The following is a 16,444-nucleotide window of genomic DNA, read 5'->3' as shown; positions in this document are numbered from 1 at the left end:
ACTAGTAAGTTGCACTAGATTCTAGTGTAGTCCATGCTCAGTACATGGTGAAAGAAGTTAATACAAGATCAGGGGGTCACCATAAAGGGAATGATAGACCCTACCTTGATGGGGAAAGCTAGTGAAAGCTGTATAGAGAAGGTTACACTTCTATGCTTAGCTCAAGAATTGAAAGATGAGTAGATATTTTCCAGAGATATAGAAATGGGTGGGAGTTTGGGTACAGAGCATTTCCAAAATCAAGAGCAGCATGAGCAAAGACATGAAGGGGACATGTAAGAACCAAACTCTGAAAGTGATTTGGTCAGGTCACAGCATTGTGCAGCATGAGGAATTAAGACTAAAGAGTAGGCAGGAATTTGGGGCCAGACGAGTGGCATAGTGGTTAATTAGCACACTCTGCTTCAGTGGCCTGGGATTCATGGGTTAGGATCCCAGGCACGGACCTCCACACTGCTCATCAAGCCATGCTGTGGTGGCATCACACATACAAGATAGAGGAAGGTTGGTAACAGATGTTAGCTCAGGGTCGGTCTTCCTCACCAAAGCATAAAAAAAAGAGGCAAGAATTTGTGAGAAGGACCTGCCTATAGACCTTGTTGTACTTTATTGAGAAAGCAATAGAGAGAGATACTGTCTCAGATTTATGTATTAGAAAGAACCTTCTGGAAGGTAGGAATAGAGGGTGGGCGCTAAGAGACAGAGAGACCAGTTTGGAGGTCATTGCTTGAATCCCGGATATAAATGATTAGATATTAATATAACAACATGAGTGTGGAGAAAGAGGACCAGACTGCAGGAACTCGAACTTTGTGACCAGCTGGATGTGGGAATGGAAGAGAGAAGTTAGGGCTCTCAGGTTTCTGACGCCGCTGGCTGGGCTGAAGAGTGTTGGCCCTGTTCACAGGGTTTAGGTTTGAATTTAGGCAGGAACGTTAGATACAGTGTCCAGAGAGGCTTGTGGTGGTATGAACTAATGGAACTAATTTCATAGAAATCGTTTACCTTGTGTGATATCTTTCTTTAAAGGTTGAAGAAAATTACTTTCCTTAAACTTTTCTCTACATTTGCAACATTTACATCTTATTTAATGTCTTATATCTTCTTTAGCCTTGATATTTATTCTGATTGAACCATTTGTCTCAGTGGTCTCTGTTTTTGTTTTCAGGCGGTATGAGTTTCATCCAGTCTGTGCTGATCTGCAGGCCCAAATTCTCCAGTGTTACCGCCAGAACACCCAGCAGACTCTCAGCTGCTCTGCTCTGGCCACCCAGTACATGCGCTGCGTCAATCAGGCCAAACAGGTGGGTGTGCAAGCCAAGCTGCTGGGGCGCCAGAAGAATGGAAAGTCCAACGTCATGGGGCAGTGGTAAGGACTTAGGGGCTAATGTGTGTGAAAGAATTTTACAAACCAAGCTAGTCATCATCATCAAGGATTGCTGTAATGAGTCGGTTGGGTCATAATCACCTTCCATCCAGGTGGTTATGGGAAGAGCCCATATTCTCCTTATCCAACTCATTTAGTTGCCGGGAAAAAAAAGATTCTTACTAAAATAATACTTTTTCCAGTTGCTCTGAACTTTTGTCCTCTATTCTGTAATAATTGTGTCCTCAAGGTCATCGCCCCATATTTCTGGGCCAACACTCAAAGCCAGCAGGGAGGAAGGACACAGGTTAAAGGACCAGCAGCTTCGGGTCCATAAGCTGCAAGTAGTCATGCAGAGAGCCTGGTTTAGAAGAACAAAAGACAAACAAAAATCCACCATTTGAGCACTGTTCAATCGTCCACCGGTTGGCAGAGTCCGCTCAGTTGGGCAGTGAAAAAGAAGCCAGAGATAGGATTTAGGAAACAGTTTCCATCACTTGTGTATACCATAGCCGTATTCTTTTCTTAATCCTTTATATCAGAATAATATGATGTTCATAGGACATGTATTTTCTCTAATTTATATGCTTTAGAAAGCTAATGATAAACCCTGAAGCTGGCAGGTCACATAATTGCCTATCATTTAACTGACTTAACAGTTGGATGTAGGTTGTTCTGAGAGACGGAAATTGTCGGAAACCTTAGTTCTTTCTGCTGACAAGCTCCCTAGAGTTGACCTTCTAACCCAGCTAAATCTAGCCTTTGAGTTACACAGCATGCCTTTCTGCAGTCTAATTTGCGGTAGTTAATAATAATACCACTTAGTGTAAGTTTCCAACACTCTGTAAATATCTGATGGGAGGGTTGGCGTTGTCTGGATAGCTGGAAAATAACAGCAACACTAGTAGAAAAATACAATCAAGATTTATTGAAAGCCTATGTTATCTTTAAAAGCCCCATGGCTTGAGGCTCTTTTCTGTTTCTGGCTTGTCGCAGCACTTGTTTAACTCTGAGTAGCATACCAGGGATTCTTTTTCAAAGGTCTTAGGTGGAAGTAGTGTTGCTAATGTTAAGTTAGTACATTCTATTTGTCAAAAAGAGCTTCTGCTATGTTCTTAACAAGCCCCAACCTTCAATATTAGTACTAACTGAAGCACTTCAGACCTATAAGTTGGGCTCTTGGATTTTCCTAATTTGATGTTAGTGCTGTATTGAGGTGGGGGTGGTAGTCAGTGCAAAGAATGGCTGTGACACTGGGATCTCACACCGGTGCCTATTTCCACAGTGTGGTTTGTAACATCACTGCAGTAGCCACTGCAAGGGTGTCTAGAGTATTGACTCTCTCCTGCCTGTCTAGGTTGTGTTGTGTCATCTACACAGACCACATGAGATCAATGGCATATGCTTATAGAATAAAACAAAGTTAACTTGTGACAAAATCAAATATGCCACAGGGTGCAAGAGTTCAAATTGGGTAGATCTGAGTTTGTATCCAAGCCCTGCTTGTTCTCGTTCTGACCTGGGCCTTGATTTTTCTCATCTGTGAATTGGGGTAATGGTATCTCCACTGTTGTTGCAAGGAGATTACATTTATATAAAGTATTCAGTAAATCTTCTATTTTTCTTTCTTTCCTCAGTTGTATTATTTCATGTTGAAACCAACTAAACAGATCAGCCAAAAGCATCAAATTATTACCAATGATTCCAAAAGACACCCTCTTTTCCCTCCCACCCAATCTGCAATATAATTTATTAGTATTTTCAGTGAGTATGTTTCAGGTGCCTGTTTGATGACTCTTATATTCAAGTATTAGGACTGTATAATACCGGGTAATGTTAAAAAGATTTATGTCCACAAAACCTTTTTATCGTAAGATAGGCAACATTGAAATGGGCAAGGGCCAAGAAACAATACCTTGTTATTTCTATAGTACTTTAGATTTCAAAGTGATTTCACATCCATTCTCTTACTTGTTTTTTATGACAACCTGAGATGTAAATAGAGAGGTTTTATTTTCACCATTTTGCAGTTGAGAGAGTTGAAACCCAGGGAAGTCGTGATGGTAAATTTAACAGCTAGACCAAGATATACCTTGCCGTAAAAACAAAAAATTTAAAAATAAGTAGTGTTTGGTTTTTGAGTTGGCTGTGTGAAGGGACATCCATTATCCACTAAGACAGCAATAAAGCTGTGAGGGAAAACGTGAATGATGATCGTGAAGTGAAGGGAGAAAATTTGAAGATCACATTAAGTAGCAATGGAGACTGCAGATACCGTGGGAGAGTGAGATGATGAAGGTCGTGAGCAGAGGTGTAGGGCAGCACTGCCCCATTTTAAGACCATGCCAGAGTGGCCACCAGGGGTTTGTATTGGTATTTCATGAGTAGTCACTTTTCCTCAAATACCACGTTTTCATTTTTCTCCTCGTGAAGTCAGTCTAACCTTGTGACCTCAGCTCTGCCTGTTGTAGAAGACACTTCAGCATATACGTGGTCCTGATCGTCGATTGTAGCAGTTCCTGACCAGTCCACTCCCCTTCTTGTTTCCTTGTTAAATCCGAAGAACAAGCTGGACGTGCTAACATGGAAAATACTAAACACAACAACCCGTTAGATCGTGTTGTCCATTTCCGGCATAGTGGGAGAGTTTTCCCCCTGGAATAATTCCAGGAGCCAAATCCATCCACTTTTAAATGTCTCATAAGATTGGGCTTTCACTGGTTCCCTTGGGGCAGTTCTGTAGACTAATAGATTTTACCGATAGGAAAATTTCCAGATGTTCCTTAGCCTTACTTTTTCTTCATTATCCACCCACTTATTCACATCAGTCTTTCTTCAGCTATTCTTAAACAATTCCTCATGGGTTGACATGAGGCATTTAGACTGTTACTTCCAGTATATTAAGTTATGTGTTCTTCGTAAGAGTAAAGAGATATTAAATTGCTATAATTATTATTTCTAAGACTTAAAAGCTACTGGCTAGCTATATGAGATACAGCATTTAAAAATGTAAGAAGACATCAATTGATAGACTTCTATGTCTTTTATTTCTTGTATCTGCTTAGCTTCATAGCTTTCTATGAACTCCCAAGATTGAACTACCTGTTTTTACCATTAAAATCTGATTCCCGTTCAGTCTTGCCTCACCTACCTTACAGGAGACCATGGAAAGGAGGGGAAATGGGAAGCTAATAGCATTTGCCCACTAGAGGACTGAAATGTGCCCAAGTTCTGTTTATGAATGGGGAGTGTGTAGAAAGGGCTTCCTCTCAGGTCTGCATTGCCTTTGTTCCCTGGGACACCCCACTGCCCCTCAATTTATCTGCAGAATCCAGCTGCTCAGGGGGCAGCAATTCTAAGCATTCCAACTCTTTTCCCAGCCCTGCTGCTATTGACAGAAAGGTACAGAAGCTGGATGGACTCTTGGGGAACATTCTGTGTTCACTGGAGGGTGGGGTTTATGGGAAATGCTGTAGCTAACATTCCAATCTAGTCCTGGTGACCTGGGCTTCAGTTTCTTCTTTAGTAGATAAAGGGTTTGAACTAAGTGATCCACCAAGGCCTTCCAGCTCCTTTACTCTAGGACTGATTCCACATCCATTTATGAGAGCAAGAGGTGTGCACAAGCACACATGTTGTGAGCACATTCAGATTAAGAGATATGGGCTGTTTAGTGCAGGCAGCACCCCTGCTTTGGGGACCTCCAGCATTTGTGCCTCTGCCTCTTAGATTTTGCTGTCAGCCTTAAGCTTTCAATCCCCAAGCCCTTCTGACTGGTCTGCATATTGCCTGGCCTCCCACAGCTATGTACCCTTTCCTTGAAGCCTGTACTCCTGACAGCTCTGAGGAAGCCAAGGTGGCAGAATGAACTGAGAGAGGGTAAAAACAGTTTCACTGTTTCTCCAAAGTCAGTGACGTGAAAAATGGCTATCTGAATGCTGCTTGGCAGTGTGTAGCCTGCCAGCTAATGAACTGCATTAGAAAATGTGGGCTGTCTACCTCTAGCCAGCCCTAGGCCCCTTTGTACTGTGATGACTTTCACTCTAGGCACCAGAGACCATGGGTGGTGAGGGACTGTGGAGACGGAGCAGCAAACCAGATCAGAAGAGCCAAGGAAAGACCAGGACTTTCCTTGAGAAGCAAAGGCCAGACCCAGGAGATGCCCAAAGGACAGAGGTCAGCATGAAGCCTGGAGTCAGATTATGGAGGCCAGTCAGGAGTTGATAAACCAAAGCAGAGGTTTAAATCAACAACAAGTCAAGCAAACAGCTCGGCTGAAGGAAAGACCAAAATGAAGTCATCTTATAAGTAAAGCAGCCCTCACTCAGGCCTATATGCTTCTTTGCTGGTGTCTTTGAGGAGACCAAAAACTGACCTGGTTGTAGTGGGGAGCATGGGGTCAAGACTCGGATAAGTGAGGCTAAATCCAAGCATGAAGCTCCTCCATCCCAAGGCTGCTGCACCCTGGTCTTCATTTTGAAAATGTGAATGATACCTCCAAGTCTATAGCTAACCTCTTAAATAGAAAACCTTAAGATCAGTGCATCTGGAGGAATTTACCAGGGCAGAATTTGTCAGCCTTCTTAAGAACAGTGTATTTTATCTCCCCTCTGACTTGGATTTGTGTTAGACCAGAGCTCAAATATTTGAAAACATAGTAGTAGCTATCAAAATTCTTGAAAGCAGAACCTAGTGCCAGAGCAAGCTGTATTTTATCATTGTTTTTAGATGAACTATAAATTACCTGCAAATGATTTAATAGACACATAGGCTGTTGGAGCTAGAAAGAGCTTAGAAATCACGTTACCTAATAGCATCTTTTCCCATGGAAAAATCAGCACCCAGAGAGTTTCACTGATCTGTAGGTGGGTGGAGTCCAGATCGCAATAGCCTGCTCCTGATGCCACACCCAGTGCACTCTTCCCTGTGGAGTCAAATCTCAGATGCGTGTAAGCATCAGAAGCACTTGGGGAGTTTATTTTAAAACACACATGCCTGGCCCCATCCCTGGAGATTCTGATTCAGAAGGTCTGAGGAGGGACCTGGGCATCTGAACTTTCCACACATTCCACAGGTAACTCTGTGCACAGAGTTTGAGAACCATAGCTCTGGAGCCCATTGGCCTGGACTGCCTTTGAGGCCTTCAACCTTTGGGAGGTCCTGCTGGGTCTTTGTTTTCCTGTTTCACAAGATGAGGAGCTGCCGCTACCTATCACTGCCTCCCAGGTCTGAGCCATCTGGCAGAGGTCTAATCAGACTAACCTTAGGAGCTAGTTCCCAGTCCAGCCTCAGGAACCAATTGGAAGATGTCTTGGACAGAGGGCGAGAATCCCTAAAACAGTTCTCTCCTCCCTCCTCTTGCCCCCATTGAAGCTGTAGGTGCTCCTGACTGAGGGGCCACACCTGGTTTTCGTGGATGGGAAGGAGGAAAGAGGCACCCAGCCAAAGTAACAGGGTCTCCTGGTCAGCTCACAATTGTGACTAGACTCTCCTTTGGCTCTGCTGCTCCCGTCACCCTGCTCCCGTCCCCTGACCCACGTCAGGGGCCCTCTCCTTACATAGTTGCTTCTGATGTACATGGACGCCCACTTTCAGGGAGCACAAAAATAAATCAAGAAGGTTAACTTTCTGGGAAAACCTATGGGAGCATGTTTTTATTCTATTTGAAAGCTTCTTTATCGTCATCACCTAATGACATTTGTTAATCACCCAGCTGGGCCACTCATCCTCAGGATGACACATGTGTGTTCCATAATAGATTTCCCATCCATTGCTGGGGTGGCCCTTTAAATTTGTTACCCCAGCCTCTTCCATGTTGGGAATCCTTTTCTAACCCACTTTCTGAGAGTAATAGTTGCTTTATGACATTTTCTTTTCTTTAATCTAGGTTTAATAGAAGAAATATTACCATGGTAATAGACTTTCATTTTTATTTTCTTTTTTGGTGACAAAGATTGGCCCTGAGCTAACATATGTTGCCAATCTTCCTCTTTTTGCTTGAGGAAGATTATCCCTGAGCTAACATCCGTACCAGTCTTCCTCTATTTTGTATGTGGGACACCACCATGCTGTGGTGTGTAGATCTGCGCCTAGGATCTGAATCCGCAAACTCCGGGCCACCAAAGCAGAGCGTGCAAATTTAACTACTACCCTGCTGGGCCGGCCCCCGACATTCATTTTTCTTAGTGGGTATTTCTTTTCTAGTACTTATCCTTCAAGAGTCAGAACTGTAATATGTTAGTGTTTTGTCTGTTATTGCAGCAAGTTGTATAAACAGTTAATTACTTATAACTTAATGTGAATATTACACAGAGCATTTGTCATAAAAGATTTGAAACAAGATCCAGGCATTAAAAAAAGTTAACTTGTGTTTCCTCCAAAATAGGAACAATAAAGAACAGCACTTGCTGGGGGGAATAGACAGATATTGAAAACAAAATGAGTTAGCTAATCAGGTTTTCAGGTGGTCAGGAGTGGTACTCGGAACACAGGCAAAGCTCGTTTTGTGCTGCTCATATATTGAGTTAATTGATTACTTTTGCTTCTATCTCACCGTCTTCTCATTCTGTTTTTACCACTCCCTATTCCCCCTCATAGCTCCATTCTCTTTCACTCCCCACTTTTCCTGTCCCTCCTTAAAAACTCAGGTACACCCAGGACTCGTTCCCATTTTAGTTTTCCCCCATAAACATTGCCTCTGTACACCTTCCTCCTTCCATCCCCAGCTTCATTAGGTCTTTTGAAACCTTGGTGAGATGCTGGGTAAGCTTAGTCAGAGACCAGCACTCTGAGTGGTATCTTTTTAGAAAAGTAAAACTGTTTTTATTCTCTTCATGATTATTTAGCAATCCACGGTTTCCATAATTTCTCTTAAATATATTGAGACAGCCAGTAGCTGACACACTGCTGTGATAGTCAACCCCTCCAAGAAAACTATAATTCAAAAATCAGTTGACAAGGTTACTATGTAACAAAAATATTGGAGGAAAACAGTTCAGATCGTTTTAATAAGTGGAAATGACACACACTCTCTGGTCTCCAGAGGTACTGCTTTGTCTGACCGTGTGAGCTGCCAGTTGTTCCTTCTGGAGCGGCCGGAATCAGAAAGAGAATTGGGAAAAGAGCAGTGTCGATGTCTGAACCATTCTCTCCTTTAGATAAAATTCACCCAGCTGTTTATAAAAGGAGTTTCTGCAGGCCCAAATACATGAATGATGAACAAATGCAGGGAATTTCTTTCTCCACGTTAAGATTAACTATTAGCAGTTCCTTAAATGAAGGAAGCAATTTTTTATAACTTGCAAATCTTCTCCCTGATTCTTTGGGGGATTTCCTATGTTAATTTATGCAGTGTTAAATTTATGCAGTGTTAAAATTCAGCCCAACAGCAGCTACTTTCAGAACCAATGCAGAAATGGTAGGAGAACCTATAAGATGGACGCTAAATGACATAGACCCTACCAAGCCTCAGGATCCCTCCAGCCGAAGGCCCTTAGGTCTGGATGTGAGCAGGTTTTGTTGCATGGTTTGATATAGTAATAACATAGAATGTTTTACCAATTAACTTATTTTTTTTAAATTTGACTTGACATTGTATTTGTTAATGTCTCTGACAGAGCGAGGCAGTTTTGTACCACCTCTGCCACCCTTGGGTGGCAACTGAGTGCAGTTTGACAATGTGTGTATAGACCAGTCCTGGAAGACACCAGCTTGTCCCTTGTGTCTTGAAAGAGTCACCGATGAATCAGCTGAACCACTGTGCTATCTTTGGGGATTAGAATTATAAAACATGTAGCAGGGTGTTTTGTGAATGTGGTTACTTCTCCGTGTTTTATATTTTTTCAAAAGTCTTCTTTTAGTGTCTTTATGTCAGACTGGCCTGCTGAGCTTCTAACCAGCCAGGGCCCAGCTTGTCTCTCCTAAAGAGAGTCTGACATTCTCAGCATTACATGATCTGGCTGAAAAATTACCCTTCTGTATTTGGTTGAGGTTGCAGGGAGAAGAATAGTAAAAAGACTCCCTAGACTCTTGGAAAACACTAAGTATTGCTTTCATTATGTTGTGGTTGCTGCAGATTATTTGAAAAGAGGTACACATTGTCACATGGCTATCGCTATAGCCATAGGGCCCAAACGGTAGAGTGAGGCACAGCCAGGTAGTCTTGACCAGGCAGATAACAGCTTAAAGTTCCCATTGATATGTTGAGGAAACTAGTGAGTGTATAACCTGCAAAATGGCATTGCTCGTAAAGTGGTCATTTTCTTTCGTAACTAAATGCCCTTAGGTGGGCTCAGTATAGATCTACTTTATACTGACTTCAGTTTTGTACTAATAAATAATGTTGTGGTGAGGTTGTCTAAATATCTGGAATTTATAGAGCTTCCCGTCCATGGGGTTGGAGAGACGTTTATACAGATCAGTCACAGTGGTGTGAGGATGAATGACATTGTGATGTTGCCTGGTCTGTTTCTGCATCGTAGGTACTCAATTTTTAATTTTTCCAACAAATACAGAGCTCATATGAATGATGGGTTTAAGAGAAGACTCTAGGGGCCGGCCTGGTGGTGCAGTGGTTAAGTGCGCACATTCCGCTTGTCGGTGGCCCGGGGTTCACTGATTTGGATCCCAGGTGCGGACATGGCACTGCTTGACAAAAAGCCATGCTGTGGTAGGCGTCCCACGTATAAAGTAGAGGAAGATGGGCATGGATGTTAGCTCAGGGCCAGTCTTCCTCAGCAAAAAGAGGAGGATTGGCAGTAGTTAGCTCAGGGCTAATCTTCCTCACCAAAAAAAAAAGAAAAGATTCTATTCCAGTATTGGTTCTACAAGACAACTCTGCTGCCAAGTCTTCCACTTATCTTTCCTGTTTTCTCTAGATACATCTAGCTTTCTGATTTACTTCCTCCTTGACTGAATCATTGTCTTTTCTGAGCATTTCTGTGTATGTTCTTTCCCAACTAGTTTGCCTGCTTTTATATCTATTCTTCTTTTGTACCTCATGGGTGTAGAATTCTTAGAAACCTATAATCACTGATTCTTTAGGATAATCTATCCATTTTGTGCTTCTGTGACCCAACACACTTGTATGTCCTTCCACTATTTCTGTTCTGCCCCTTTATTTCAATCCTTTTTCTTCATTTTTGACCTTAAATCTTTATCTCTAAAGACCCTTTATCTCTCTTCCCAAGCCTGCAACTTCCTTCTAGACATTTCCATCTAGGACGTCTCACCATCATCCCAGAGTCACAGATCCAGAATTTAAGTCATCCTCCTCATTCCCAAGCTGGCTCCTCCCACTGACTTACCTGGTTCTTTTGGCGACACTGTCATTCTCCCTGTCACTAAGGATCCACCATCCCTTAGGTCTCACCATCACTCTTTTTCTTCCTGTATCTTTTTATGGCTCTGTCTATTTCTCGTTCCCGCCCTTGCTTGGTTTCTAGTCCACCCACTCCCTGGTCTTCCTGCCTCCAGACTCTCCTCTCTTGGGTCCATTATATAAGGATGTCAGGGTAACCTTCCTAAATGACATTCTCCTATTGAAAGACGTGTTGGATTCCCAGGTTTTTTCATTGGCCAATAGGAAGTATCTCAGCCTGGCATTCACTCTGGGCCCTTTTTACCCTCTTTTCTTTGGTACATCCTGAGTGCCCACCCTTTCCTCTAGGTAGGGCTGTCTCCTCCATCCTCCATACATACTGGGCTTATTCCACCCTCTGAATCTTTGCCACTGCTTCCCACCCTTGCCCCTCCCCAAACCTACCCTCAGTCCTTCTGTGTGTATTCTCTCCATAATGAAAGATCATCTGAGGAGCCTCCTCTGGTCACTCCAGCTGCAGAGAGTTATCCTGTTCTGAACTATACAGAACCACTCCTCTTTTGTGCTATTCCCTAGAAAAGTACACAAGAAGGTGGGAAACAGGAGGAAGGAAAAAAGGACTTTTTCCTGTCTATCTTTCTGTTCTTGAATTTTATATTGTGTGTTTGTATTACTTATTCAATAAAATAAATTTTTAGCATATATTTAGCAAATATATTTTTTAAATAGCAAATTACTCTGTATTATGCCTTAATTTTCCATGCGCGTGTGTATTGGTTTCCCCAAAGAACCTAACTCAGTGTAGTGAGTACCCAGTGGGAGCTCAGTTAAGAGCTGGGTGATTAAGTGGCTGGAAGGATGAGGGATGGAGGGAAGAAGGCGTGAGCAGAGTAGAGGCAATTTTAGGCCTGACCTGGCCTCCTCTTCCTGAGTAATTTCAAAACTAAAGGGAAGAGGATTGCTTTTGTCTTCTTAAAGATCCCTAATGGGGCTGGACCGGTGGCGCAGCAGTTAAGTTCGCACATTCTGTTTTGGCAGCCTGGGGTTCGCGTGTTCAGATCCTGGTTGTGGACCTATGCACTGCTTATCAAACCATACTGTGACAGGTGTCCCACGTGTATAAAGTAGAGGAAGATGGGCACGGATGTTAGCTCAGGGCCAGTCTTCCTCAGCAAAAAGAGGAGGATTGCAGCGGATGTTAGCTCAGGGCTAATCTTCCTCAAAAAAAAAAAAAAAAGACTCCTAAGAAAGGAGACAGTATACTACCCTGCCCCAGCTGTAGAGTTTTAGTCTGATAGTTCAGAATTCTTCCTGTCTAGGATTTTGTAGATAGAAAATCCTAAAGACTCAACCAAAGAACTGTTAGAACTAATCCATGAATTCAGTAAAGTTGCAGGATACAAAATTAATATACAAAAATCAGTGGCCTTTCTATATACTAACAACAAATTTTCTGAAAAAGAGATCAATCCCATTTACAATCGCACCAAAAACAATAAAGTGCTTAGGAATAAATTTGGCCAAGGAGATAAAAGATCTCTACTCTGAAAACTACAGGACATTGATGAAAGAGATTGAAGAAGACACAAATAAATGAAAGGGTATCCTGCATTCATGGATTGGAAGAATTAATATTGTTAAAATGTCAGTACTACCAAAAGCTATTTATAGATAGATTCAATGCACTCCTTATCAAGATTCCAATGGCATTTTTTTATAGAAGTAGGAAAAGTACTCCCAAAATTTATAGAACCACAAAAGACCTTGAGTAGCCCACGAAATTCTGCAAAAGAGGAACAAAGCAGGAGGTATCACACTTCCTGATTTCAAGCTATGCTATAAAGCTGTAGTCATTAAAACAGTATGGTACTGTCATAAAAAAACAAAAATAGACCAGTGGAACAGATTGGAGAGCCCAGAAGTTTAACCCAAGCATAAAACAGTCAACTAATATTTGAAAAAGTGAGCCAAGAATACTCAATGGAGAAGAGACAGCATCTTCACTAAATGGTGTTGGGACAACTAGATATTCACATGTAAAAGAATGAAACTAGACCCCTATCTTACACCACTCACAAAAATTAACTCGAAATGGATTAAAGACTTAAATGTAAGACGTGAAACTCCTAGAAGAAAACGTAGGAAAAAAGCTCTTTGACATGGGTCTTGGAGAGATTTTTTGAAAATCACACCTAAAACACAAACAACAAAATAAAAAATAAACAAGTGGGACAACATAAAACTAAAAAGCTTCTGCTCAACGAAAAAAGACAAGCTACAGAATGGTAAAAATATATTTGCACACCATATATCTGATAAGGGGTTAATATTCAAAATATATAAAGAACTTATACAACTCAATAGCAAAAAAAAATCCAACTAAAAAATGGGCAAAGGACCTGAATAGACATTTGTCAAAAAAAGACGTATGAATGGCCAACAGGAACACGAAAAGATGCTCATCAGCACTAGTCATTAGGGAACTGCAAATTAAAACCACAGTGAGATACCACCTCTCGCCTGTTAGAATGGCCATCGTTAAAAAGATAAGAACTAACATCCTGGCGTGGATGTGGAGAAAAGGGGGCCCTTTTGTACACTGTTGGAATTGTAAATTGGTACAACCACTACGGAAAACAGTATGGAGGATCCTCAGAAAATTAAAAATAGAACTACCATATGATCCAGCAATTCCACTCTGGGAATATACCCAAAGGAAATGAAAACACTGACTCGAAAAAATATCTGCACTGCCATGTTCATAGCAGCATTATTTACAACAGCCAAGACATGGAAACAACCTAAATGTCCATCAGTGAATGAAGGAATAAAGAAGTTGTGAGATAAACACACACACACACACACACACACACACACACACACAGTGGAGTATCATTCAGCCATAAAAAAACAAAAAGGAAATCTTACCATTTGCGACAACATGGATGGACCTTGACGGCATTATGCAAAGTGAAATAAGTCAGACAGAGAAAGACAAATACTATATGATCTTTGTTTATATGTATAATCTAAAAACAAAAGTTTTAAAAACTCGTAGAAAAAGAAATTGGATTTGTGGTTACCAGAGGCGGGGGATAGGGGAGGGGAGTTGGAGGAAGATCATCAAAAGGTACAAACTTCCAGTTATGAGATAAATAAGTACTAGGAATGTAATGTACAACACGATGACTGCAGTTAACACTGCTGTATGATATGTTGTTGAGAGTAGACCCGAATAGTTGTTATCATAAGGAGAATTTTATTTTATTTTCTTCTTCCTGTATCTATATGAGATGATAGATGTTAACTAAACCTATCGTGGTAATCATTTCACAGTCTATGTAAATCAGACTATTATGCTGTACACTTTAAACCTTATACAGGGATGTACATCAGTTATTTCTAATAAAACTGGAAGGAAAGTAAAAGAATTTTTCCTGTCTACCACTCCCTACCCCACCCACAAAAATAACTAAGTAGAATGTAGGGGTCATTTCTGCAGTTTGGGAATAGACGCTTATCTTCGTAACTCTGTATTATGAGCTCATGAGCATCGACATTCTGCCTAGAGTGAGCAGAGGTTTCTGGGAGAGAATCTTGACTTCAATTAAGATATTCCCTCCCAGAGCCTTTGGGGTTTAACCTCCACTCCACCCCACCCCACCCCTGCCGCCTTGGCAATAGCTTTCCCCCAGTCCCTGTGACCACTAGAAATGTTGCCACACATTTCCAAATGTCTGGGGTAGCGAGAAGGCACACACACTCCCCTCAACTCCACAATCTAGGCTGTGCCCACCCTTAGGGTTCAGGGCTGGTATAGTGGGGCGAGGGGTCATTTGGAGATTAAACGTTATTAAGCAGTGGTGTTCATTAAAGGTAGTACTATGTTCAGACCAGGAAACATATGCCTTGCTTTACGTGATTTAGAAGTAGATCTTTGAAAAGTAATACAAATAGCACTAAGACATTATTGCCATTTTTTTGGTCCCCACCTTCTGGTGGTAAAACTTACATTTTCTATTTCTCTTGCAGAGCATGCTTGAGAAGGGAGGATAAAGTCAACTTGTAGAACAAGCAAAACTCCTTCAACGTTAATTCCAGAGGTGGAACATTTTTTTTCCTAGTAAGAAAGTAATCCATTTAAAGAGAAGACCATTACAGAGAAGCACCAGAGAGCAGATTCAACAGAAGCCTATCACCATTTGATCAGCGACGATTTGAAAAGCCAAGGCCTAGATCAGGGATCAGCCATCAAGGGCACGCTGCAGTGTTAGTAAACCCATTTATGACGATGAAAAGAGAAAGGCAGCCCTCTCCACCTTTTGTACTTGCTGTGCAACTTTCTCCTCTCATCAAGCTCCATCGTTTGGTGAACTCACTCCAACAAAGCTTGGGGGCCGAGATGGGGGCCAAGGTAATTGGAGTGGAGAGAGGGGAGGACAGAAAACCTCCAATTCGTGGCAGCAGTGCTGGGCAGAGTTGTCTCGGCTGTGTCATGTTGGGTTTCTCTCTTTTTATTTTCTCCCTTGACTATATAAGAGCTATTTCATTTTTAACTTATTATGGTGATCGTGTAAGTAAGAAGACAAAAAGGAGAGAAAATGTACCTCTTTTACTGGAATAATGTTTATGATTACAAGTGAAATAAGGCATTTTTTTTATCAACATAAAGGCAGCCTTGGCTTATACAACCGCTTCTCCATCATGAATACTGACATCTTTACTTCAGTCACTATCAATAATAAATATATTTTCTGACAAAGACTGGCGTTGTAGCCTGAGGCCTCGCGTGTTCCTTTCTCTGGGTTAGATGGGTATGCTTATGGGAATTGAGTTGATTTATATTGTTATTAATTTGCATTTGTGCTGTACTGTTCCTCTAAAAAGCTCCAGAACACTTTGCAGAGCCTCACACAGGCAGGTGATACTTAAAACTTGCCTCTCAGGTAGGTAGGATTTACTAAGATCTTGACAAATTGCATGAACCTTCCTTTCTTTGGGATGACATAAGTCATCCTGCCTGGGGCAAGAACTAGATTAGATAACCTTTGTTAGGAACTTCTGACACTGCAATACTATGAAGATGTGTTAAAAAAAAAAAAAAAATTAACCCTGGGAGTTTTTCCTCTTTCCAATTCCATTAAAACTTTCTGATTATAGCTCTCACTTTTTTTACCAGAGGATAGGTGCTTCAATCTGGGATTTTGGTAAATTGGAAATTTGTATTCGCACTGAAACTAAATGGAAAGGCCTTTCCCAGAAACAGATGGAGGAGAAAATGCCAGGGCTCTGTGATGTCATCTACTTATCTTTTGTCATGTAGGATTTTTATTTCATTTTTGTCTTGTTACAGAGATAATTTAGCAAAATGATTAAGAACACAGGCTCTGGAATAAGGTGCATCTGTGTTCAGATCGTGGCTCTGCTACATACCAGCTGTGGGACCTACCCAGGTCACCTCACCATACGAACCTCAGCTTCTTCCACTGTCAGTAGGCGGGGGGAGTGGAAGAACCTGCTTTGTAGGCTAATGGCGAAGGGTCAAAATGCTTTCCATATACATTTGGTCGGGTCCAATATATGTTTTGGTTTGTGTGATTATTCAGTAAACCTGTATTTGGAGTTGGGGCATGGAAAAGAGTATCCACATAACTTTTACTCAGAGAAAGTCAGGATGAATATAGCTTATGTTGGGAAAATTTCAACCAACCCCTTTAAATGTAAGTGTGGCTTCTTATTCATCTAAATTCCCAAGTTGG

General features: G+C 41.6%; 1 protein-coding gene across 4 annotated transcripts in view; it reads left to right on the top strand.

Moving 5' to 3' along the window:
• Positions 1-15,449, top strand: part of CHCHD3 (coiled-coil-helix-coiled-coil-helix domain containing 3) — a 269,569-nt gene extending 254,120 nt beyond the window's left edge. For 2 of the 4 annotated variants that reach the window (XM_014840846.3, XM_044747560.2), the window contains 2 exons: positions 1,169-1,304; positions 14,718-15,449. In XM_014840846.3, coding sequence (XP_014696332.2) covers positions 1,169-1,304; positions 14,718-14,741 — 160 coding nt within the window. In that variant the 3' untranslated portion in view covers positions 14,742-15,449. Of the gene's footprint in view, positions 1-1,168; positions 1,370-14,717 lie in introns of all 4 variants that reach the window. The other 2 variants (XM_044747506.2, XM_044747464.2) reach the window with 1 other exon arrangement.
• The last annotated feature ends 995 nt before the right edge of the window (positions 15,450-16,444 follow it).

The sequence above is a fragment of the Equus asinus genome, chromosome 1 (assembly GCF_041296235.1).
Source record: "Equus asinus isolate D_3611 breed Donkey chromosome 1, EquAss-T2T_v2, whole genome shotgun sequence".
NCBI lineage: Eukaryota > Metazoa > Chordata > Mammalia > Perissodactyla > Equidae > Equus > Equus asinus.
The sequence above is the reverse complement of the archived record's forward strand: the minus strand, read 5'-3'. Positions and strand labels throughout refer to the sequence as shown.